Source organism: Penicillium vulpinum, assembly GCF_028829585.1.
Source record: "Penicillium vulpinum strain IBT 29486 chromosome Unknown utg000004l_segment0_segment0, whole genome shotgun sequence".
Taxonomy (NCBI): domain Eukaryota; kingdom Fungi; phylum Ascomycota; class Eurotiomycetes; order Eurotiales; family Aspergillaceae; genus Penicillium; species Penicillium vulpinum.
The window spans coordinates 3,213,891-3,239,783 of record NW_026643244.1 but is presented as its reverse complement, the minus strand read 5'-3'; the positions used below and the strand labels follow the sequence as shown (position 1 = coordinate 3,239,783).

Sequence of the window (25,893 nt, the reverse complement as noted above, 5' to 3'; positions counted from 1 at the left end):
GGTACTACAAAGAAGCTATCCCTACGATAGATCGGCCTATTCAGAATCCTCGAATATATCGGAAAGTAGGTGTATCGCCTCCTACTCCTAGACCAATACACTACGATTCACAATATATTCCCTATCTAGCTCTTATAACTATAGCAGTAAAGAGAAGGGGAACTAGAGAAATTACCCCTACCGGAATTAGCTAATAATAACGAATAGGAGGTCGAAGAAATAAAAGACGACTAGATAATCGAAGGAGGACTACACTACCTTATAAAGTAGATAGGATAGCCCTCGGAATACAACCAATAGGTTCCTAAAGACGCTATAGCGAATACCCCGAAAGTTATTATAAGATATAAGAAATCTTAGAAGAAATAATAACTTTAATCAGAAAAGGGGCCACCGAATATACTAAGTATCGGCGCCGAACAGACAGCGAAATAAAGGGAATCTAGAGATACCTCACTACACTAGGAACTAGAACGTAAGAAAAACAAAGTGTATACAGAGACTACACCGAATCGGTATCCGAACAGTCCCGTTATAAACTCTAAGAGAAAGGAAAACCCTATATTAAGGTATCTAACTAGGTGCGAATACCCCTAGTGACCCTAGACTCAGTAATAGTAGTCTTACAGCGGGAACAGAGAATTATAACAGTACTGTACTAGGTAGAGACCGACTCCTTATCGTTAATCAGCCGAACCCGAGTCGAGGCCTCTACAGTAAGACAGTCCTACTTACCGACTATAAGACAGAGGTCGCGAGAGATATAAGAAGTATAAGCGTTAATCTATATATCGTAGGATATATATACAGCCTAGAGGAAGGGTAAACCGTTAGTAAACTAATTACGAGCCGGGGAGAGTTTGATAAGGACTTATAGCGGGGATACGGGTCCTAGCTAGATTATATAAGTGACAGTGGTTTTTGACGAGGTTATTAAAGCTACTAGTAACCTCGCGGATTAAGACCGAAACGTAGGTAACCAGCTTATAAGGAAATAGGAAGTAGACCTCGTTTCCCTTATCGTCTTCCTCGTTATCTAATATACTATACCGGCCTATATTATTACGCTAGAACTCCTTAGCCCACTCTAAGATAGATAACAGTTCGAATCTATTCCTAGCTATACCGTCCGGAACCTAGGGATACGATATTAGGACGAACCGGAAGCGGACCCTGATCGAGAATATACGGGGTACTTATAGACTTATACACTTTTTTCTACCGAGTACAATACTAGTAAGATTTACTGTTAGGGGTATCCGAGAAGTATCGAATTACTAAGGGGGAATCGGTGCTGTTAGGCTGCTTAGGCTAATCGCGAGCAGAAATATACAGATAACTTATACACTAAGTCCGCTGTCGTAGGACCGGTATAGTAAGTTACTTACGCGGGGAAGGACGAACTAGTGGTATACTGAAACGTATAAGAAGAAACTGTAAAGCAATATTAGACCGGTGCTGACTCGGTATAAGAACGATAGCCTTACTAGTGTAAGAATAACGCGTTACTGTTAACGAAGTAAGATTGTTAATAAAAGTAAGAGATATATAGAAGGAGAAGTGGAAAGTGAAAACTCTTTAATTGAAAATAAAGCTCTACTTATAAAGACACTAAACGGTAAGAGTATACGAAATATAGTAACTACCTAAACCGGAAGTCGCACCTTCCTATCGGGACCTAATATCAAAACTACCACCAATCCTTAACGTATCGATACCGCCTTATCTAACTCCTTTATAACTCCGGTATTAGAAGAGGGAACGTATTTATATATACGTCTAGTACAGTCTAAAGGACTAAGGGCCCTCTGATAATAAATAACGTCCGGATAGTATTATAGTATTCCCGCAATAAATCACTCTTCGAGACTAACTATTGTATATATCCCTTATCCCCTTCCTAGAGACGCTGGCCAGACTCTATATAGTATCGGTACTAAGCCGATATAGGAGTACCCTAGGTAGACCGCGTTAAAGGATTAGGATAGGACGCACTCCGCCCCTCTACGTACCTACGGTATTAGGATAAGGCTTTCTACGATTAGTTAGCGAGTCGTTAGCGAATTAGAATCGACTCTATACTACTTACCCGACTGATATCCCTCTTCGCTGTAGCCCTGATATTATACTAGGCCTAGTGCGCAGTGTGTATATAATTAAAATCCTAAACTATCTTTATTGTAGTATAATTGATACTAGTGATAAATACTGGGTCAGCACTAAAGTATCTATTCGCGGGGGTATATATCTAGGCGACCTATTCGAGTATCGCTTCTAAATCGGTAGCGTTACCCTATATCCCCTCGGTAGGACAGTCGCAATTTACTTTTCGCTGTATACACTGCTGGTATTTCTTAGTGCCTTCTTCGTTTAAGTAACACTCGATCTTAAAGACCGCTGTCGCTGCAGTTAGATCGAAGTCACTTATTAAAGTACGTAGGTACTTTATACACTAAGTGTGTTTTAACTAGATACAGTTAGCACGAATAACAGGCGCTATAATAAGAATAATAAAGATAAAGTTAAGAGTCTATTCCGCACAAGAAATAGGGTGGCTAAATAGCCTCTACGGAATAAAGAAGTTTACCTACAGATTTTCTTCAAAGAGCGGCCTTATCCTAATTATATCTCTTTACGGGAACCCGCTACTGTTCTATCGGTGAAACGTCTTTAACTGCAGAGATTCGCGGATAGGGATATCCGCCCTGAGAGGAGGAGATAATTGTAACGGATAAAGATCCTTACAACCTAGAGACCGACAATACGGGAGTCAGCTGATATAGGACCAATATATAATCAGCTAAGTATCGTGACCTGATCGTAAGGGGTTCGTTATATAACGGCCACGTCAGTCGATCAGATGGTTTACCCTATAGTCTGGGATCCCCCTGGATCCCACTTACTCCTATAAGAATTAGTCTTGAGACAGTTCTATACAATACATTGTATTCGTCTCCTCTCACCGAGTCCTTATATCTTACCCGGTTGACAGGCCTTACACCTGAGACCAGTATACCATTATAAATAGAGTCTTAAACTACCTATACTAAAGTCGTGTTATTTAACGCGTTATCTAATATAATCGCTAATACACAATCAGTAATATTAAGCTTCTTAAAGATCTCTATAAGCACTTCACTTAGATTTACACTAGAATACACCCTATTAAGTGGTTCGAAACTAAGTAGGAGCTTACAGTAATTCTAGTCTCGGTCGATAAAGTACCCTATAATTACTATAAATACCTACTGAAAAGGCGATATCTAGCAGTCGAGGGCGATTGAGAGCTTTATATTTTATAGTAAGGTAGCGAGAATTGTATATTGCTCCTCGTCGACTAATTTCTTAAGCCGGCGTTAAGTAGTGCGAGGATAGAGTAAAGTAGGTTTAGCTAGAGCCTTTTATACTATTCAAATTAAGGAAGTAAATTAATTCCTCTTAAGTATCCGGAAAGGGAGGTTCAGACTGGTAAGATATTCAATCTACTCTCTTTCCTATTTATTATTCGAGAATTTTGAGTTATAAGATAACTCCAGTACCTAATATATAATATATTAGTTATCTTAAAGGGTATAATTATATAAGACTTACTGGTATATACTATATAGTCTCCTTAATCGACTGTTATATAGACTTACTTTTACCACCCTTTTAGTATTTACCTAAGGCTAGATACCGCTTAAGTGTATTAGTACCGCTTTGCTTTGTACTTAGATAAGGTAATATAACCCTATATATCCGATATATAACCAAAGGTTCGCCTATAATATAATATACTACCTAGTCGAAGTTCTCCTAGATATCTAATATATATTTTGTATCCTACTGTAGCTTCTGTTATATCTTAGTACTACTACCGCGTACTATAGTACACTACCACTCGATAAACTTTACTTGAGATATATTGTTTATCGCGTTATAGAGGATAAACTACTTTCTCCGATCGGGGCCGATATATTTAAGAGAGCTATTAAGAATAGCTAGTTAAGTGAACTCGGACTCTATCAGTGAGATAGAAGTCTATTGGCTATTAAAGAGACTAGGATCAATATTTAGATTAAGGTTAGGATTAAATATATCGGCGATATAGGAGAGGTCTAGTTAGGAGCTCGGAGGAAGTAAAGAAGGCCCTACAGTATAGGCACTAGGTTAGGATATAGTTAATATAATATAAGGGATAATATAATAACTATAGGAGAGTGAGTGATCTAAACTTATAATAGGTAACTTACGACTATATAAAACGAGGATTACTAGTAAAAGGGGTGCTTTATATAGATCTGATAGATCGTAAATTGAGTGTAGACCCACTATATATTATAAGCTGATTAGCTATAAGTGTCTTTGTCTATAGGTATACCCGTGGGCACACCTATAGGAATATACCTAAACGCCTATCTTAAGTTACAATTGAAGGATTTAAAACTCCTAGAATAATAACACAAGTCTTTAAGTGATATAATTAACAGAATTTAGTGATATAAGCTTATAGAATAAGAATTATACTAATTATCTTTCGATCTACCTATAAGAAATATACCAGAGTGAGAGATAAAGTAGAATCTATAAGTAGTATTTTACTTATAGAAAATGCCAGGTATATATAGACTGCGATATCGCCCATAGACGGGCGGGTGGGCAGTGCCCACGGGCCTTATATAAGCGGGCGATGGGCACTATCAATACGCCTATGGACGGGCCCTACCCTTAGGGCCTATTGTCTATGGACACCGTGGGCGCCCGTGGGCCTTTTTAGTAAGCAAAATTAGCGCAACACGTGATTTTTATTGACAGATTTCAAAATATTTTAACTAAATTTATATTTTTTTATATATTTACAATCATAATTCCGGATTTTTAATAAGATATATATAAATATATATACTATAATTTACTATATATCTAATTTTTATATATATTTAAGACAACTTTATATAATGGTGGGTATCGTGGGCATACCCACCGTGGGTATGCCCGTGGGCCTTGGGCGTTATGGACGGGCACTCGAAAATCCAAATAGCCCAAGGCCCACCGTGGACGGGCGATGGGCACCTCCTAGGTGCCCATGGACGGGCGATGTCGCAGTCTAGGTATATACCACTGACTTAAATATATATCTTCAAGCTGTTACAGTATAATTTGATAAGTTAATAAAAATACCACACAATATGATATATTGCGATTAAAATTTTATTCTAAGTCGTATTATATATATACTAGTTTCTTATATATATAGATATTTCAGTAAAATTTATAGATATTGTAGATTAAAACTACTATTTTATATAGAGTTGGTAAAACAGGTGTAAATAACAGTTATTTATTATACAAAGTCAGCGAGTTATACGTCTATTTTGGGTGACTTTATACAATGGTGGGCATCGTGGGCATACCCGCCGTGGGTATACCCGTGGGCCTTGGGCGTTATAGACGGGCACTCGAAAATCCAAATAGCCCAAGGCCCACCGTGGACGGGCCTTGGGCACCTCCTAGGTGCCTATGGACGGGCGATGTCGCAGTCTATAGAGGAATACCAACGCTAATATTATATACTTACTAGATTTAAAGCGGCACTATATCCGGTACACAGCTTATCGTAAGTCCTTTAAAACCTCGAATTAGAAGTTAAGAAGGTTCAGTTTATTAGAGAAGAAGTTGTAAATCTAGAACCTAAGAAACTTAATCTTAATAAAGTGGAGGAGTATTAGAGAGCACTCTATACGGTAGCTAATATAGAAGGTATCACTAATACTGTCTACAATAACAATAACTCCGGCCGAGGACGAGGCAATAGAAGAGGTGGTCGTAAAGGAAACCGAGGTAGTAGAGGTGGTTCTAATAGCGGTTACAATAATAACAATATATAGATAGAAAAGGACGTTAACGCTATCGAAGATAAAGCAGCCACTACTAAGAAGAAGAAGAAGAAGGGTCTTCGTAAGCAGCCTACGGATAGCAAAGATATTTATAAATACGTAAAGGAAATACGCAATAGTATATAAAAAGACGACAACGACATATACTTATTCTGTGGATTTAGACTATACATTGCTAAGAGATACACCTATCTCAGTGATAACCCTCTAGCTTTATAGGAGCTATCTAGGAATTTATAGGCCTATTTAAAGGCTATTTAAAGAGCTTAACGTTAAGACAGACAGAATAATATAGTTGTCGCTGCTGTCAATTCGCTTAATAGGAAGAACAATTGGTTACTAGATACCGGTTCGGATAAGATATTAACGTATAATCTCGAAGACTTTTATATATATATTTAGGATCACCCTGATACTGTATATATATACAAAGACTACTCTAGGAATAGAGTCGTTACGCTAGGCTATAGTGAAGTTATCGTGAGAATAGCCTTACTAGGACTAGATAGAAAGATATACTCGTTTATAATAACTAGCTACTACACTCTAGGAGGATACAGTAAGCTGTTTAGTATACAGAAACTTCTTAAAGAGTAAGATATTTCTTACGATATACGCACTAAGTATCTTACAAATAGAAAGGGTGATATCCTAGGATACGTAGACACTTTAACTGGTGTTCTATACCTAGTTAGTCTAAAGGATAAAGATAAAGACGATCCTAATAAGGATAAGACTAACGTAAATTCTGATAATAATAAAACCGGATTCGTAAGTAAAGTGACAGCTTACGAGGTTTATAGATATCTAGGATATACTAGAAAGAATCGCTTCTACACTATAGTACACCGAATAACTAGGTGATAATAAGCAGTATAGTACAGAGAACTTCGACTGTAATACCTATTTTTAAGGTAAATCAAAGCTCAAAATTTTACGATAACCTTAGGTAAGGGTACAAGATATAGTATAGAAGTTTTACGTTAATACACAGCTAATAAAGCCTATAGGACTAAATAGGGAGAATTACTAGCTACTAATTGTTGATAACGCTTCTCGATTTATCGAAGGGAGTATACTAAAGAATAAGTCTAATACTTACTATAAGCTTACCGCGTTCTGTAAGAAGATTAAGTTACTTCCTGGTAGATACCTAGGTGTCTAGCGAATAGATAGAGGAACAGAGTTTAAAGAGTTTATTAAATAGGGTAAGAAACGTAGTATAACTTTCGAAATAATACCTCTATACACTGCTAAGCCGAATAGAGCAGTTAAGTGTTTCGGTAGATATATCAATAATATTTAAAGAACGATAATTATCGATACAAAAGTGTCGGAAGAGATATAGCTATATACAATAGACACGGCTATTTATATCTATAACAGACTAGTTAACCCGAAGACTAAGAAATCGCCACTGACTTACTAGCGCGAAGAACTCGGGATTCCTAATCTATAACCTTCTCTAAAGCACCTTAAGCTATAGGGGATAACTGTATACGTTTATATTCCAAAGTCTAAGAGAATATAGGCTAGGAAAGCAGCCCCTAGAGTATAGAGAGGAATACTTATCGGCTATAAGGGTGACGGTGGTTATATCTATAAGATATAGGATCTAAACAATAGGAAATTGGTAGTATCGCGTAATATAGGCTTCTATCAACCCGGAGATAATAATAACAGGAGACCGATATCGATCGATAAAGTACCTATAGATCTAAAGGACCTAGATAACAACGATATTGTTGGATTTATACCTATCTTATTAATATAAGATAACAAGATCTCTAAGATATAGTCAAAACAGCAGTAGGTAGTGCGTCTATTGCAGCCACAGATACCTATATAAGAGACAATATAAATATCTGTTACACCGTCTATAATCTATCTTCCGATAGTTTACGGTAGTGCGTTAACAATACCTAGGATACTATAGAAGACGATTGCTCTACCAATAAAACAGCGTAAGCTCTTCTAAAGCTTTCTGCTAGCTATAAGTGAGGACCCAATAATATTAGGTACTAGGATCACTAAGATTATAAATTCTTCTACTGAGAATACTTTATAAGCTTTAGAGGATATAGCTCGGAGGAGAGAAGATCTTAGAAGGAGACTTTAACAGTTAATAAGCTAGGTATCTTAGCTATCAGAGAGTATAAATAATATTCGACGAGACGCAGACAGTATCGAGTCGACTATTGCTAGAGAATCAGATAAAACGGTTAATTCTTTAGAGAGACAGAGAATACTCTACGAATACCTATTCTTATCTCTAGTGTAATAAGCCAGTGTATTACCTAGTCGTAAGATTATATAGGATATCTTAGTTAGATAGGTCAGTGTATCACTAAGTCGTGAGAATATATAGACTGCTGAAACAAACTCTGAAAATATATCGGTTACAATAAGATCCGGGGTATTACCTAGTCGAGAGATTATCTTAATCGAATCGTTACTAGATCCTATCAGTTAAGATATAACAGAGCTGTCTGCACCGCTACCACGACGATCAAGATACGCGAATATCGGGATTCTACCCGAAAGATACTACGACCTAAAATAAAAATACCTCGCAGTCGAGTATAAGAAACGAGACCGAGATATTCAACGCGTAGCTATAAGGGTAAAGGCGAAGGATTTAGGCGGTAATAATCTAGAGGAGGGTGTTAGATAGGGGTCTGCGGGACCTAGTGCGATATCTATAACGAGTGATATATCGATAATAAAGGTTAATATTAACGAACCGTTTCTCTACAACGAAAAGCTATTATATATAAAGGACGTTGACTTACTATCTATATTTAAATAAGTATAGAAAAGCTCTTTCTAGCCTCAATAGATAGAAGCTATATAAAAATAACTAGATAATTTGATAGCTAAGGATATATAGAGTCTAATTCCTAAGCCACTAAAGGTAAAGATACTGCTAGGATAATAGAGGCTTACTGTTAAGTCTAACACTAGAGATAAAGTCTATAAATTTAAGGTACGATAGGTTATATACGGAAACTTTTAGGATAAGAATAACGGAGAAATATATACTCCGGTTATCGCTAAATATATAATCAAGATCGTCTTTACGCTAATTGCGGTGTACGGTCTAAGATAGAGACAAGTTAACTTTATAGCTGTATATCTCAATACCTTATATAAAGATATAGAGACAGTCTATATAAGATAACCGACTGGCTTCGAGTATATAGATATATAAGGTGATAAGAACCAGTGGGTATATATACTCAATTAAATACTCTTCGGGCTACGTAACTCGGCTTTTCTATAGAACGAAGAGATAGACTGTAGGCTACGCTAGATTGGCTTTTATCCGTTAGATAATAACCCTTATATTTATATCAAAGGAAAAGGTGTGAATTTGACGATTATAATAATATATATCGATGATTTTATTATTGCAGTACCTATAGACAAAGATATCGAGGATATTGTTAATAAACTACGACAGTTCTACGATATAAAAGACCTCGGTAAACCGAAGTAGTATTTAAACTGTACGCTATATAGGGACTACGATAAGCGTATAATCACTATATCACACAAGGTATATATATAAAAAGTCCTACGGACTATAAGTGCAGTTAGACTGCGACATCGCCCATGGACGGGCGGGTGGGCAGTGCCCACGGGCCTTATGTAAGCGGGCGATGGGCACTATCAATACGCCCATGGACGGGCCCTACCCTTAGGGCCCATTGTCCATGGACACCGTGGGCGCCCGTGGGCCTTTTTAGTAAGCAAAATTAGCGCAACACGTGATTTTTATTGACAGATTTCAAAATATTTCAACTAAATTTATATTTTTTATATATTTACAATCATAATTCCGGATTTTTAATAAGATATATATAAATATATATACTATAATTTACTATATATCTAATTTTTATATATATTTAAGACAACTTTATATAATGGTGGGCATCGTGGGCATGCCCGTGGGCCTTGGGCGTTATGGACGGGCACTCGAAAATCCAAATAGCCCAAGGCCCACCGTGGACGGGCGATGTCGCAGTCTAAGTGCAGTATCTGGCTAGAAAGATACTCTATTGCTAGCAGTATAGAGGGAGTTACCTATCAATATATCTAACGTACTGGACGATAATATATTCGATCAATATTAATCTGTTGTTAGTATATTGAACTGGCTCGCAGTTAAAACCAGACCGGATATTCGCTTTATAGTTACTCGTCTATAATATTGTTTAGCGAAACCTAGACTTCCGCAAAGCCCAACTTTGGGCCCAAGGTCCGGGCTCGAAACCCAACCCTCAACGAGCTGGGGGTCGAACTTTTTGGGCTCGACCCGGACCCCGGCTCGAAGGGGGGGGGCTCGTCGGGCCCCCCCCCCTGGGCTCGAAATTGCATAAACCATGGTCTTGGCGTTCATAAAATGGCTGAATCACCCAAATAAATGACAGTCTTTTACCTATATTTTGGTTCAAATATGGAATTCTACTCTATTATCATAATCAGGAAGGTGAAATATTTGGAAATTCTAGTGAATAGATGTTTATCTTTGATATATTAGTATAATAACTAAGCTTTATAACTATATAGATCAATTTGTTAGAAATATTCTACGCTTATAAGTTGATATATACTGAGATATATATTCTGTACTGGGAACCATGTATATCTTCATGGTCGAGTATCAATCTCAGATCAATACCAATTATAAGTGGCTTGACTTATTCAAATTTTATATAAAAAGAAAGTCTATACCTTTATGATTTCTAGGAATATTTTAGATTGCTAGTCCTAATAGTTCTGGATAAGCTACCTATATTTAACAATTTCTTATAGCTAATCAGTTGAAATATTTTGAGGAAAATCAACTTCTAACGAGCTAGGAATAGGCCGGGAATAGGCTTTTTACGGGTTATTAGTGGGCTTTACGAGCTTTTCTCGAGCTTTACGGGCTCTTTTTCGAGCTTTGTGGGCTTTTTTCGAGCTTTATAGGCTTTCTTCGAGCCGGTCCCACTTATTGTAGACAATTTAACTAATTATCTATTACTGTTATCACCCTCTATTTTGATCTATCGATTATTGATTTAACTAGCTAAGTAACACTTCTAGGTAGTCGAGCTTCTTGTAACGTATTAACACTCCTTTATAGATTCTCAAAAGCCTTTATAGTTATAGGTTTTATTAACTCTGCGATGTCCTAAAGTCAGCAGTCCGAGTTTACATCATCCCAATTCGGAGGTGACTATAATAACTTATCCTACCTTATACCCTCTAATTATCCAGCTACGCTATCGACAAGCTAATAGACTTTTGATATCTCCGTACCGGCTTTTCTTCGACTAGACGACCCTCCCTTACTCCCCTAGCTTGAACGATTTGAACGTATCGGACCCGATCGGAAAAGGTTATACTTCTTATATAATAGAATGAATCACTAAGAATAGGTAGAGTGGTAGTTACAAACTGATTATAGATTAAAGGGTAAGGTCGTATAGCACTTAAATCATCTTTTATATGTCTGGGAGCACTTTACCCAGGTAGCCTATAGCAGCGATAGCAGCCCAAAGGTTATATATAAGCATTGCTCTGCGATCCTTGAGTATCCTTATACAGCCAAAAAAGATACGAACGGGAAGGATACGCGTTATGGTACAACTACTATAACTAGGTATCTTCGGACTTCTACCTGTAAAAGGGCTATAAGTGGAGATCAGTAACGAGGGCGACTCGATAAGTTTATTCAGTCAACAGTATAGATATCCCTCTAGTACGGTTCGTACTACTAATATAATTAAAATAGGAAAATACTATCCGAGAGCTATTCTCCGAGGTAGCTTAGGAGGACAATCTATTACAGTTTATTACGATCAATCGACTTCCCTTTTATCTTATCGAATATCCAACGTTTCGACGGATAATATCATAAGCACACTCGGCCCTAAGCCTGCTATCTATCCCCTCTGCTGATATAGTTCGACGTCGACTATCTGCTCGTGTGAAAGAACGTTAACACTCTACACTTAAACTACTTCTAGTAGATACAAAAATTTTAATTGCATTGGATTGCTGGACTTCACTATTCGGACAAGTATTTATAGCTATCACTGGCTATTTTATTGATATTGATTGGTCCTACCGGGAGGTGCTTCTTAGGTTTAAACCCCTCGAAGGTGCTCACACTAGTGCTAATCTAAGTGGTGTCCTCTTAGAGATACTTACTGATCACAATATCCAGGATCGTATATTTGGGTTAACCACGGATAATACATCGAATAACAAGACCCTTGTTAACTCGCTACAACAGGTATTGTCGAGCGATATTTATATTATCCGAATACCCTGTCTTGTATATATTATCCAATTGAGTCTGAACCAACTTCTTGATCGCTTGAAAGCAGTCCCTCTAAATAATACTGCTGAGACCAAATAGTCTGATCGCTAATCAATACTCGCGAAAGTAAATACCCAAAGCAAAAATCGCAGTATATCTTATACTTTGAACAAGGTACGGTATCTTGCTGTTTATATCCGGGCTAGTCCCTAACGTCGCGAAGCTTTTGTCAGTCTTTAGCCCTCAGAGCAGGCACTTATACCACTTCAGGATATAAAGACTAGGTAGAACTCAACGTTTCTTATACTTCGCCGGGTAAAGAGGCTCTGTGATTTCCTTGGTATATTCTGTACAGACTACAACTGCGAGGAGATGGCACTTAACAACGACGAATGGCGTCAGATCGATTACCTTCTTTGTCTTACAAAGCCATTCTACGAATACACTCTTGCGCTTTCAAAGACTCGAGATATAACTGTATATCTAGTATTCCAGATCTACAATATATTGTTTGAGCACCTTAAGAAGTCTATTAAGCAGCTTCAACGAAAGCGTGTCCTATGGAAACAACAGATACTTTCCTCCCTTAAGGCTAGCCGATTGAAGCTTAATAAGTACTATTCGCAGACAGATTATGATCGTGATCACCTTTATACGATTAGTACTATACTGGCGCTAGATAATAGGTTCCAATTCTTTCTCTCCGATGATTGGACGAAGGAATAGCGTGATAAATATCGAGCCTTATTCTAAGATACTCTCTTACCTTACTAAGAGCGTTATACTACTAGTTAAGGCCTACCAGTCTCCTCTCCTGGATTAAGGCCAAGTACAGCTCTTTATAATCTGCTTCGCCCAAAGAAACCTAAAGCGAAGCCGGTTAGTGACGAGATAACCCAGTATCTTAATGGTGGTAAGTTATACTCTTCTTCTGATCTTATTTCGATGAATATTCGTTACTAATTCTATATAGATATTGTTGATTCTGAGCCGCTGCCCTTTTGGCGAGAGAACCACGGTCGCTTTCCTGCGATTGCTTCGCTTACGCGGGATATTCTTGCAATTCCAGCAACTGGTGTAGGTGTAGAACGATTATTTAACACTGCTCGCGATATTTGCCATTATCGCCGCGGTCGTATAAAGTCTGAGACTATTGAAGAGTTAATGCTATTTCTTTGTTCTTTAAGATTTGACCTTGAATTATATAAGGCAAAAGAGCTTGAACGATTCTTCTCTTTGAATGAGATCGAAGCATTAAGAGAGGAAAAGGACGATAAGCTTGATAATGTTGAATTTGAACAGATTAGTGATACAGAAGAACAGCCTAAGAGCTCGGGGGGTTTGATTGATGTTGATGATGATAATACTGGTGATGATGATACTGGCGATCCTCTATTGCCAATTTATAGTACTCAGCCACGTATGTCAGGGAGGAAAAGGAAGTATGTAGAGGATGATATGTATCAGTCTTATTAGTTTACACTGGATTTAATCATAACACATTGATATATACGTGAACGAATCAACGATTTATTGAATTTGAAGTGAACGATGTAATCGAAATACTCAAAATTACTGGGAATTCCTGCATTATTTGTGCAGTCACGAGAAATTGGCATGTTTGCACTGTTTAGTCGTAGGGGGGGGCTCGGGGGGCCCCCCCCTTCGAGCTGTGGGCCCAAGCCTAAAGCCCGAAACTCGCTGTGGGCTTTGACCTTAGGCTCGAAACCCGACCCTTTTGAGGGTCGGGTCGGGTCGGGTTTCGGGCTTTTCGAGCTTTGCGGAAGTCTAGCGAAACCTACGTTTAAGGACCTTTAAGCTATACAATACGTTATTAAATACCTAAGATATAAGCCTAATATTGGTATTACACTCGGTCGCACTTAAGAACTCCGGTTTTATATATATATAGATATATCGTATACGGACTAGGAGGACAGTAAATCGACTGAGGGAAGTATATAGTACCTCGCTGGATCACCTGTTATATAGTTTACGAGGAAGTAGACAATTACGGCCAATTCGATAACTGTCGCTAAGTGGTGTGCTCTAGATCAGTCTACTCGAGATACAATATAGTTAAGCAAAGTAGCTCACTCGTTTATACTGCTAGAATAACGTCCTATTGAAATCTATACGGATAATATTAATTCGTAACTCCTACTCACTAAGAAAGGAGGTAAATCCGCGAATAGATAGCTTGATCTACGATGGTTTTTCGTTAAGGATACCGTTGCACAAGGATATATAGATATACGACGTATAGACACGAAAAGAAATACAGCAGATGGATTCACAAAGGCACTGCCGAGGGAGCAATTTGAGATATTTGTTGTCTTGATTGGTATGATTTAAATGTATAATTGTGGTGTATGATTTACAGAGTTTTACTATATATGTTAGAATTGGAGACCTTGATAGAGAGTGCTGGCAGGATTCTATAAGGGGGATATTGGATACCTCAGGCATCATATATAAGATAGAACCCACAGATAGTTTCTCCTCTCTCTCTCCCCTCTCTTCTCTCCTCTTTGTCCGCTTCAATACATACAGTTTTCTCTAAAAGATCTACTTGTATCGTATCACCTACTGTTGCAGGTAGATGACCGTGAATTTGGTGAGGTTGTTGAGACCTTCCCTGATTTGCTTCATCCGCTCCATGACCGCGGAGCTCTATTATTTGTTTGTCAAAGCGACAGTACCTGCTAAGACATCGAGTATATAAAAGCTGTCAGTGAGTGCTGCGCTGAAAGTTTACCTAGCGCTATAAACGAGTGTACCTAGATGGAACGAAGGTAAGGGCATCACAGCGTGTAATTTGACTAAGTCTCTGATAGGGGGAATGGAAGCTGTAGCGAGTAACTTGCCACTCCAGTGGCTGGGATAACATGTGATTATTTATTAAGTGGAGGGGAAGGGGAGCAGACCAGTGGATTGAACTATGTTCACGAAAGATAGGGAATAAAAAGGGAAAGTCAGAGACCAATCCTGGAAAGAGCAGGGTCGTATCGGCCTGAAGAATTAACAAGACTTTGCAATAATATGGGGTCTGGGGATAGACCCTTATCTCATTGACAGGGTTGGTGTGGGATAGGGGCGCGGTGGCTGTTCTGGGTGGTATTTGGTCACGGTTGCTGCGCTTCAACTGGCGACCAGAAGCGACTGACCAGAAACGCGGGCTCCTGCCGAGCTTATAATTTGATGCGACCCTAGATCTATCCTGTTTAACTCACTGACAGCCTTCAGGGGATTGGTTAATTTTGATCAAAACCGGCGAACTTCCGGCAATTTCGGCGTTATCCCCTCACAAGGCGTGATAAGCTTTGACTTGGTACTTTTGACCGTCAGCTCATGGAGCTCTGTACATAAAGTTCAAGGACAACCTATCGTTTTTTATGGGGTCTCATCGCTCGTGTCGCAAAATAGTCATGCCCGAGCCAAAAGTAGAGTCGCCTTTCACGATCGGTGCCTTGGGGAGCAGAGGCAATGGGCTCTCATGGCTCTCCAACTCTGGAATTATCAAGCTCAACCTAATGCTTGTGCTTTTACAAATCTCGAGTTATGCAACAGGTTATGATGGGTCGATGATGAATGGGCTGCAGTCTCTCACCAGCTGGAAAAACTCTTTCAATAACCCCGGGGCTTCTGAGCTGGGACTGTACGTGAAAACCAAGCTTAATGTGCTTGGGGAGTCTGGCCGGCCATCACCGGTTGTGATGCAAGGGTATCAGAACTGACATAAACTTTCACAGTCTAAACGCAATCCAAAACGTTGGTCAGCTTATCACGATGCCGATTTGCGCTATCAGTTGCGATAAATTTGGCCGTCGCCCTGTTCTGTTCGCTGGCGCCTTTGTTCTTTTAGTCGGCGTTGCCCTCCAGGCTGCGGCACAAAATGTCGGAATGTTCATTGCAGCTCGAGGAATTATTGGAATGGGCCTCGTCCTGAACATCACTGCAGCGCCACTCCTCCTCTTGGAATTGGCTTTTCCTAGACAACAGGGACCACAGGTGGCCATCTACAACAGTCTGTGGAATTTGGGTGCTTTGGTTGCCGCGTGGGTTACCTACGGCTCGTTTCGCATCAATAGCACATGGGCATGGCGGCTTCCTTCGCTCCTTCAGGGCGTTTCCAGCGTGCTCCAGATTGGACTCTGCTTCCGGATTGAGGAGTCACCCCGATGGCTTATCAGTAAGGAGCGTGATGATGAGGCAAGAAAGCTCATTTGCAAGTATCATGCCAACGGGGATGATTCCGATCCTTTAGTCACGCTGGAGATGGAGGAGATTCGCACTGCCATCCAGCTCGAGCACGAGGCAAGACGCACCACCTCGTACATGACGTTTTTCCAAACCAAAGGTAATATCAGACGATTCTTCATTATTCTTTGCGTGGGATTCTTTTCACAGTGGAGCGGCAATGGTCTCATCTCGTACTACCTTACACTGATCCTCAACTCAATTGGCTACACATCGGAGAGCACCCAGACCCTCATCAACGCACTTCTTACACTGTGGTCAATGATTTGGAGTTTGGTATTTGCCGCTGTAATGAATCGATTTGGCCGGCGCACTCTCTTCCTGATCTCCACCGCAGGTATCCTGGCCGTCTATATTGTTTGGACAGCTCTCGAGGCTACGTACGAGAAGCGGACTGCGTTGGACGGAAACGGGGGCGACGGCTACGCGAAGGGCGTTTTGGCCATGATATTCCTATACAATTTCTTTTACTCCGTCGGCTGGACGCCTCTGCAAGTTACCTATTGCATCGAAATATTGCCTTTCGACTTGCGCGCCCGAGGTCTCGTTTTATATAACCTCTTCGTCGCACTTGCTGGTATTTTTAACCAATACGTGAATCCGATCGGCGTCACCAACAGCACGTGGAAGTTTTATATTACTTACGATGTCTGGCTGGCCTTTGAACTTGTGGTGGTCTACTTCCTCTTTGTGGAGACCGGCGATCTCAGTCTGGAAGAAACTGCGGTAATCTTGGACGGAGAAGAGTACGGCAACAAATTGATTGGAGTCGCTCTATCTACAGCCGAGATGAAGATTGACGAGAGTGCAAAGGTGCAGGCAACGGTCACCAGTGAGACAGTACCGGAGAAATTATAGGCACGGAGAAATATGGGAACTTGCAGGATCGCGGGGTAATTTTCTCTCCTATGGATGATTTGCGTTTGATCAGTTCAAATATAATAATATTAACTATTTTCATAATATACTTAGGAAATGTGTATCTCAACCTACAACTTGATATGAATATACGGATCAGGTCTGGACAAGAAGGTCTATTGTCAACCCGTTGTCGGATAGAGTATAGTAGTGATTAACTTGGGCTTTGATCCTACTTGTATCCATACCTCGGACATTCCACCGGTCGTATCACCGGCCAAATATGCTCATCCGCCGGAGTATTGCCGGTTGGCCAAAGCATCCAGCTTCAAAACATTACCCGAGGATATTTGGACCTCCGCATTCAGAGCGGGAGTTCTGAATACATATAAACGAGAGTTTAGTCCGAGGCATTGGGAATGCATTACCACGCGGACTTCCTACTGAGCTAACATGAGACTGAAGGATATCACCATCTGCGCAATTGCCAGTGCGATTCTGACAACTGGTACCTCGGCTGCCCAGATCACAAAAGGCCTGACCAAATGTAGACACATGTGGAATTCCTCACCGTATATTATTTTTTGCTAATAAGGTTGCACCTCAGATGCACAAGATCTCTTTGACTGGTCCATGTTTGTGAACGACAAGCGCTGGGATGACTCGTACAAATACATCTCATATTCTGACCATGGTCCCTGGTCGACCCGCTTCACAGCATGGTATGCTGCAGGTCTCCTATATAGGAATAAGGGACGGGATTTGTTCAATGCCAAAGCTGCCATTGAAAATATGTGAGGCACCTCAACTCTCGGCTCTTGTGTAACCATGAATTGCTTTAGGCTGACTGACCATGGCATCAACAGTCTCACATGCCAGATGACCGAGAGCTACGAGTCGGCTTGGTATGGCACCTTCAAGCTCTCACCAGACGAGCCATATCCGACACCGGACTCAGAGCTGTACCCGCCAGAGATATACGTCCGTTTTCTTCATATAATTGTGGAATCCTGGCTGACATAAAGTCTTCCAGACAACCTATGACCCGAATTGGAGAGAGTTCATTGGGACACAGCTTGTACAAATTGTCGAAGAGTTTTCCAATCTGCTTGGAAAAAGCCTTGTCTCGCGTATCGAGGACAGTTTGGAAATCGCGGCTGTTGGGTCGATGCGGCGCAATGGTTCGTACCCGGAAGGTGACAACCTGACGCCAGCCTATACCAACCCGGCTGTTATGCGTGCATGGTACGTTTCTTGGATCGGCGAGCGCCGCAATAACAAGGTATGCTCATGACTAAACTGGCTCCTCATTGTTGATGACTTGCGTTCAACCAATTGATCTAGACTTTTATCGACTACGCCAACAGCCAGGGTGACGCGATTTTGGAGTTGTTTAAGTCTACCGGATCTAACGTGGTATCTGAATATAATGCCCCAACTTACTACGGAATGGATACCTGGGCACTTGCAGGTGCCATCAAATACGGCCATCCGAGAACCGCGATGACCAAGAACGCCAAGGTCATCCTGAAACACTTGTGGGAAGATATTGCAGCTCACTACAACCCCTATCTTGCAAACATGGTGGGCCCGGTAGGAACGCCCTCCTAGCTTCAACGCACCTTCATCTGATAAATTTGCACGAAATAGTACGATAGAGCCTACACACGTGATCTAGTTAGCAACTCAGCTGTCATTGACTATTTCTGGTGGGGCCTCTATGGCTACGGGATGGGGCCACAGCCTAACAAGCTCGAGGGAGACTTATTGTTTGATGTCTCTCAGGGCGCAGCATTAGCACTTATCATGGACGTTGTTGCAGAGCACATTTCAAAAGAGGATGCGGCATGGCTTCAGAATAAAAAGCACTGGGATGGAGAGCGCATGATCACTAAAAATGTACCCGACGCCCTTGGTGCTGATGCTGAGGTCCGCGTCGTCACATCGTGGATGAGCGCTTCATTAATGATCGGTGCACAGCGGGTCAACGAGACCGTCAACCGCGGCCAGCAATACGTTCCGGCTATAGTTCAATGGGCAGGCGACAAGAGCCATACACCGCACCCGTACATGACTTTCTTCAGTCTCTACCCAACGGCATCGAGTATTGATGCTATCGCGGGGCCAAACAGCTTAGAGATATCGTACCCAAACACTACCCAAGATGGCACTGATATCTTCACATTTGTTCTTGCGCAAGTGCCACCAAGCTGGACACTCATTAAGAAACAGGTTGTTAGTGGCCTTGAGCATCTGCCTTGTCTCGATGTCACGGTCACTGCCGAGGGACTGGAAAAGCAGCCTGTCGTCTATGGCTCATCTGTCATAGATAATCGTGTCTACAACATATCTTATGTTGTGCCTTCTGGTTTTACTGGTGTGCCCAGGGTTTCGTTTGAATTCGACTATACTTGTTGATGGGGATGTGTGTGGACAAATGTTATTTTGTTAGTTTTAATCTACTCGACCTTGAGTTGCGTGATTTTCAAAAGAAATTCGCATAGTTCGTCTAAAAAAGATGTATGAAAATACGTCGTAGAAGAATCTTTCATACCTCGGCCTTCCCGCCGAGCCATACTCCGCATAGCACTAGGGACCCTTTAATTAACCGGTTTCCGCATTTATCCCTGATCCCTGTCAGATCCCCCACCAACAGAACAGAAGGATCATTTCTTGGCATATGATGCCGGCAAAATGGACTTGATATTTACCCGGTATTGCTGCCCAGGTGGAAACTACGGCAGTGGCTTGCACAATCTCAGCCCCGCCATTGTTCGACCATATCTAATCCCCCATCTACACAAATCCCTGTCTCATAAACAGTCATTTTTGCACCTCTTTCTCTATAGACTTTTTAATGATGGCGTTCCCCAAAGCTATACCTGATTGGAACAATCTTAAAGTGATTCACAAGAATACTCTTCCACCGCGGGCGCACTTCTACAGCTACGCTTCAGAGGAACAGGCCCTCACCTTCAACCGCGACAAGAGCGAATATGTTTCGCTAAATGGCACGTGGAAATTTCGGCACGATGCCTCTCCTCTCGAGGCACCTGACTGGTCAACCACGAATCCCTTAAGCTGGGATGACATTAAAGTCCCAGGAATGTGGCAGCTCCAAGGGTATTCCCATCCGACCTACACCAACGTCAACTATCCATTCCATGTGAATCCTCCTCAAGTGCCACTCCTCAATGAGACTGGATCCTACTGGAGGCAGTTTGTAACTCCTTCTACATGGAAAGGCCAGCAGATTCGCATCCGCTTTGAAGGCGTTGACAGTGCTTTTCATCTCTGGGTGAACGGAGAAGAAGTTGGGTACTCTCAGGGTGCACGCAACCCTAGCGAGTTTGACATCACATCCCTTCTCAAACCATCCGGGGCTGTGAACACTATCGCAGTGCGCGTGTATGAGTTCTGTGATGGCTCGTATATCGAGCGGCAAGATCAGTGGCTTCTCAGCGGCATATTCCGAGATGTTGGCTTGCTAGCACTTCCGCTGGACTCAGTGGTTGACTTCGACGCTGTTGCAACGCTTAGCGAAGACTTTTCTATAGGCCAGCTACTCACTAAGGTCAAAATACAGGGACAAGATGCCGATGTGCAGGCCAAGTTATACCGACCAGATGGCACACTACTCAAGAAAGTGACATTCGTTTCTAAAGAATCCGGTCGTATCAATGTGTCTGGTGATGATTTGAAGCTGTGGTCTGCTGAAGATCCCGTTCTCTATACCCTGACTCTCTCCTTCAATGGCCGTACAATTCCGCAGCGCGTTGGATTCCGACGCATTGAGCAAAAAGGAGCAAACTTCTTGGTCAACGGCAAACCCATAATTATATATGGCATGAACCGCCACGAGCATCACCATCTTCACGGTCGCGCAGTGCCGTATGAAAATATGCGAGCAGACCTCATTTTGATGAAGCAGCACAACATTAACGCTTTGAGATGCTGTCATCAACCCAATGACCCCAGACTATACGAAGTTTGCGATGAACTTGGTCTTTACGTGATGGCAGAGGCGGATCTTGAAGCTCACGGCTTTGACCCTGTGGAGCGATCCAAAATTCCCAATCAGCATCTTATGACCGATCGCGAACTCCAAGAAACTTCATACAAAATGGCTACGAAGTGGACGTCTGACAATCTAGAATGGAAGGATGCTTATCTTGATCGTGCTGTCGAGCTTGTGCAACGCTTCAAGAACTTCCCTTGTATTATCATGTGGTCGCTTGGAAACGAGGCATTCTACGGCCAGAACCACGCTAGCATGTACAAGTGGATTAAAGAGGCTGACCCAACACGACTTGTCCACTATGAGGGTGACCGCGAGGCTATCAGCGCTGATTTGTACTCCACCATGTACTTCAGTATCGACGATCTCAAAAAGCACATCAGCGAGAAACCTGACAGACCTCTGATTCAGTGCGAGTATGGACATGCCAGTAAGTTAAAAATTTCTGCTTGATGTAACTTGTACCACTCAGTCTAACCTCTGCTTTGTACATAGTGGGCAATGGTCCAGGTGGGTTGAAAGAATACATCGAGGCTTATCGCACCGAAAAGCTGCTTCAAGGCGGTTTCATCTGGGAATGGTGTAATCATGGCCTTCTCAAGAGGGATGGGGATACTTCGTACTACGCGTACGGTGGTGACTTTGGCGACGAGCCTAATGATGCAGACTTCATTCTCGATGGAATGGTATTTTCGGACCACACACCTACCCCAGGGTTCACGGAATACAAAAAGGCAATTGAGCCAGTCACTGTCACACTCGAGGGTGGCTCCCTGGAAGTGGTGAACCACTACGATTTTAACACCCTCGATCACCTGTTCATCTCATGGCACATTGTCAAGGAGACTGGAAACACCGAACCAGTACCTTGGCAAATTCCCCAAATTAAGGCGGGAGAATCCAAGGTGCTCGATCTGCCTAAGGGTGTGACCTTGGGGTCGGATGCGAGCTGGCTCACCATTAACTTCGTACTCAAAAACGCCACATCCTGGGCACCTCAGGGACATGAGATTGCTTGGGCGCAGATTCCCTTGTTCGAGGACCAGAAACTAGAAATCCCTCCAACCATTACTTCCACACAATCGCCACTATCTGTTCAGGAGGGACCTGGCAGGCTATATATCAACTCAAATAGCTTCACCTCTCACTTCACCTACGACCTCATCAGAGGCGATCTATCGTGGTCAACGGAGGCAGGCAAGATCTTCAACAGCGGACCACAGCTCGGAATTTACCGAGCCTTGACGCAAAATGACGTCGGATTTGTTGGGCCTCATATTGAATGGGAGCGCTTCCGTGTGAAAAGCAGTCGTATGATGGTCCAATCCGCCAACTGGGGCATAAACAAGAAAGATGGAAGCGTAATCATCACCACAAAAGTCCGGGTTGGACCGACCGTGCTAGAATGGGCATTCGAGGCAATCCTCACCTACACTATTACGGAGACATCCGTGACTCTGCATGTCAAGGGTGACTTCACAGGCACGCACCCAAAATACATCCCAAGAATCGGCCTCACACTCCGTCTTCCACGGCAATATGATGCTGCCACATGGTTTGGCAGAGGCCCCGGAGAATCCTATCGTGACACCAAGGCTGCTGCGCGGTTCGGGACGTACACAGCATCTCTTTCGAGTGGCCTTGAGACGCCGTATGAATGGCCTCAGGAGAATGGTAATCGTATTGATACACGCTGGGTGAGTGTTCACTCTGCGCCGGCGGATGAGTCCTATGCCGCCTCGGCTGGGGCAGTTGCGCCTATTCCGGAGATTAAGGCATCTATGGATACGCCGTTCAGTTTCTCTCTTCGCAAGTATGCGACGATGGAGCTTGACCGCGCGAAGCACCCGCACGAGCTCTCGGAGTTGGAAAATGAGACTGAGCTCAATGTTGACCTTGCACATCATGGAATTGGAACGGCAAGCTGTGGACCTGGTGCTTTTGAGGGTCATAGACTTGAGGCTGGGCCGTTTGAGTTCACCACCACCTTTAGTCTTGTTGGTTCCAAAAAGGACTGAGAAGGTATCTATTTGCCCGCCACAGGTGTCTTGAGGGGATTCATCGATCGATGGTTTATATCGTTGGTTTGGATAAATCATTTTCTCAATTGGGCCATCTGAATATTATATCTTTATCGTACCGACTCATTGATACTGGATAATACAGTTCTAAATACTCTGGATCAGCCCCTAAGTGGCGTTCCTAATCAGATTCACTCAACTCCAACACTTTCTATGCCTACAGTAGGAACTTTATGAGGTTGGAAAATGGGCTCAGTACACTTCGCTGCTTGTCAAAATGATCGCAATGAAGCATGAAACGTTAGGCCCTACCATTGATGATGCCTACGGGTAGTTTATAGGAAACATAATAGGGACGTTTTAATACTTGTAACTACATAGGTCTTTGTTGAGGAAGCTACTTGCCTTAGATTGTTTGTTTGCTGGGATGGACGGGAATTTTCACTCTCAGGTGCAGTGAGATTGCGAGTGTCAATTCTCAACGTTCTTTATCCTTATCATGATCGTGTTGCCGACCGCTGTCGCTTCGAGCTATGGGAAATTATAAAATACCTGGCCCCGGCCCAAAATTCTTCTTCTTTTTCTTTCCTTCTCCATCTTAGTGCACGGGCTTTACACGGATCAGTGAGGAGACATCCGAGATCGTGTTTTTGCTGGTTGAAAACTACCAACGTGACCTCTTCAAGTGGGCCTCTGGGAACACTTGGGAATTTTTGAAACAATATCATCTTAAGTCTTTTCACTACTTGTCACCCATGCTGGTTGCTCTTAGAGAAGAGATAGATTAGCTTGTATTTAAAACATTAAGTTTTTCCTTTTTCCAAGTCATGGATGGAACCTCCAGGCTCCAGTGGAAGTCTCCCCCTAGTCGCATCTCTGACTTTCCCCTCTTCTCCCACACCCAGATCAGAAAACTCATCTGGTCTATTTCAATGAAATTTTTCAAGCGACGTGACTTTCGTGGCGGTGCTGCCTGTTCCCAACTCTCTTTGAATCGCTAGATATAGCGGTCCCTAGGTGCGCCGCCACACGCATCTATGTGAGAACCCACGCAAGGCAAGTCTCGCAATAACTGCCTCCTGTATTTCAAGAAAAAACTCTGACATCTCTGTCTAGGTGCATAATGCCATCTACACTAACGCTTCTAAGGTCATTTTACGAAGCTTTCTGCCCAGTTGGCGATCCAGATATCCTGAATTATCCGGACCTTGATATCGCTAAAAAAAGAATCTCTCTCGAAATTGCGCTGGGATCCCAATACATAGGAATTGCAACTAGGTGATGCCGAAGCAGCAGCGATAACACACAATACTCCCAAGATGACACCTTGGCCAACTAGCCAATGCCGATTCGGGGTACCTGACGCGAGTCACCCTCTCCTATCCCCATGCAGGCTGGTCCGGAATAACAGAACTGAATACAGAATCTGAAGTGTGATGCTGGTCGATATGCACCTAATGTTCATGGTTCTTTTCGAACTCACGCCAGAAATCTATTTAAAGCGGGAAGTCCAATGGCTACCGTTATGACAACACAAGAAAATCAGTTCCACACGGCCTTGTGCTCTCTCGTAAGCATTGGGGAGCTTAAGCAGCCATCCGATGCTTAAAAGCTGGCATATCACTCTTTGTTCGGAACATCGACCGCTTCATGCATAAAGTGGGACGACTTAATAACCGGGCTGCTTGTGATAGAAGACTTTGCGAAGACTTCATTATCCTTGACACCCCTCTAATGACCCACAAAACCTTGCAAGATGAATCGAGTTTGTGGTGTGGTCGTAAATCTCAGATCTCGTGCCATCTATAACTATAGATTATTGAAGTCAAAAAATAACGGTGCCCAAGGCAATATTCCCCAGTTCTATCTGTTTGCTCCATATCTCACTTTCCCTCCTCCAACCACAAGCTCCCATGAAATTCCTGGTCAATGTATCTGGTCCATACTTCTCCAGACCAATCTAAAAGCTTCATTGATCATCATGCCTTCAATAAAACAGGACCTGGGACTTTTCTTATGCGAATTTCACAAAACTGAGTGCCGGGCCATTCCTGCTGTACAACATGACCATAGGCTAAAAGGAACACCGCGGCACGAAGATGTCAAGAAGAAGGTATGTCAATCAAGAGTGTGATTAGCATTGCCGGAATAAACCACTGACACTATGATCTTTCGAAGTATTCTGAGAGACAATGATAAATGTGTTGTGTAAGCTCGTTCAATCGACATAAAATTGTACGAGCATACCCAAACCATCACAGAATCTTCCTCATATACTTATCTTGTTTACCTCATCTAGTTAGTCGCCTTGCCTTCCTCATTGTTTATACTTCATTTATTAGCATTCTGATTTTTTCTTTTGATTCTTTTGCCAATATACACCCTACACTGCATCATCGATCGATCTATTGCGTATATGTGTACATATTGATTCATATCTATTTAGTTAAATCCATCAAATCTATCACACGCCTTTCATTAAATCTGTAATATAAATTGACTCCGTGCTGTCCACTCTTCGAGACTCACTACGTCTTGCTGATT

The 25,893-nt window shown here is 42.0% G+C and overlaps 4 protein-coding genes across 4 annotated transcripts; all 4 read left to right on the top strand.

The window, feature by feature from the left end:
* Positions 1 to 5,624: 5,624 nt before the first annotated feature.
* Positions 5,625 to 14,135, top strand: N7479_009709 (uncharacterized protein; the record flags this gene model as incomplete). The annotated part of the gene is made up of 18 exons (XM_057257402.1): positions 5,625 to 5,693; positions 5,737 to 5,829; positions 5,868 to 5,994; positions 6,172 to 6,244; positions 6,320 to 6,469; positions 6,515 to 6,647; positions 6,761 to 6,825; positions 7,408 to 7,465; positions 7,489 to 7,620; positions 8,020 to 8,097; positions 8,153 to 8,179; positions 8,245 to 8,292; positions 8,458 to 8,541; positions 8,815 to 8,862; positions 8,893 to 8,969; positions 9,038 to 9,071; positions 9,190 to 9,371; positions 14,105 to 14,135. Coding segments are annotated over 18 exons (1,509 nt in total), but the record flags the coding sequence as incomplete, so codon positions are not given.
* Positions 14,136 to 15,620: 1,485 nt separating this feature from the next.
* Positions 15,621 to 17,310, top strand: N7479_009708 (uncharacterized protein; the record flags this gene model as incomplete). The annotated part of the gene is made up of 2 exons (XM_057257401.1): positions 15,621 to 15,850; positions 15,945 to 17,310. The coding sequence occupies 2 exons, from the start codon at positions 15,621 to 15,623 to the stop codon at positions 17,308 to 17,310; spliced, it is 1,596 nt and encodes a 531-aa protein (XP_057104859.1).
* Positions 17,311 to 17,763: 453 nt separating this feature from the next.
* Positions 17,764 to 19,728, top strand: N7479_009707 (uncharacterized protein; the record flags this gene model as incomplete). The annotated part of the gene is made up of 6 exons (XM_057257400.1): positions 17,764 to 17,857; positions 17,918 to 18,104; positions 18,153 to 18,291; positions 18,344 to 18,592; positions 18,655 to 18,903; positions 18,961 to 19,728. The coding sequence occupies 6 exons, from the start codon at positions 17,764 to 17,766 to the stop codon at positions 19,726 to 19,728; spliced, it is 1,686 nt and encodes a 561-aa protein (XP_057104858.1).
* Positions 19,729 to 20,170: 442 nt separating this feature from the next.
* On the top strand, positions 20,171 to 23,346 carry N7479_009706 (Glycoside hydrolase family 2 N-terminal; the record flags this gene model as incomplete). Its single annotated transcript, XM_057257399.1, has 2 exons — positions 20,171 to 21,758; positions 21,824 to 23,346. 2 exons carry the CDS (start codon positions 20,171 to 20,173, stop codon positions 23,344 to 23,346), a joined length of 3,111 nt encoding a protein of 1,036 aa, XP_057104857.1.
* Positions 23,347 to 25,893: the final 2,547 nt, after the last annotated feature.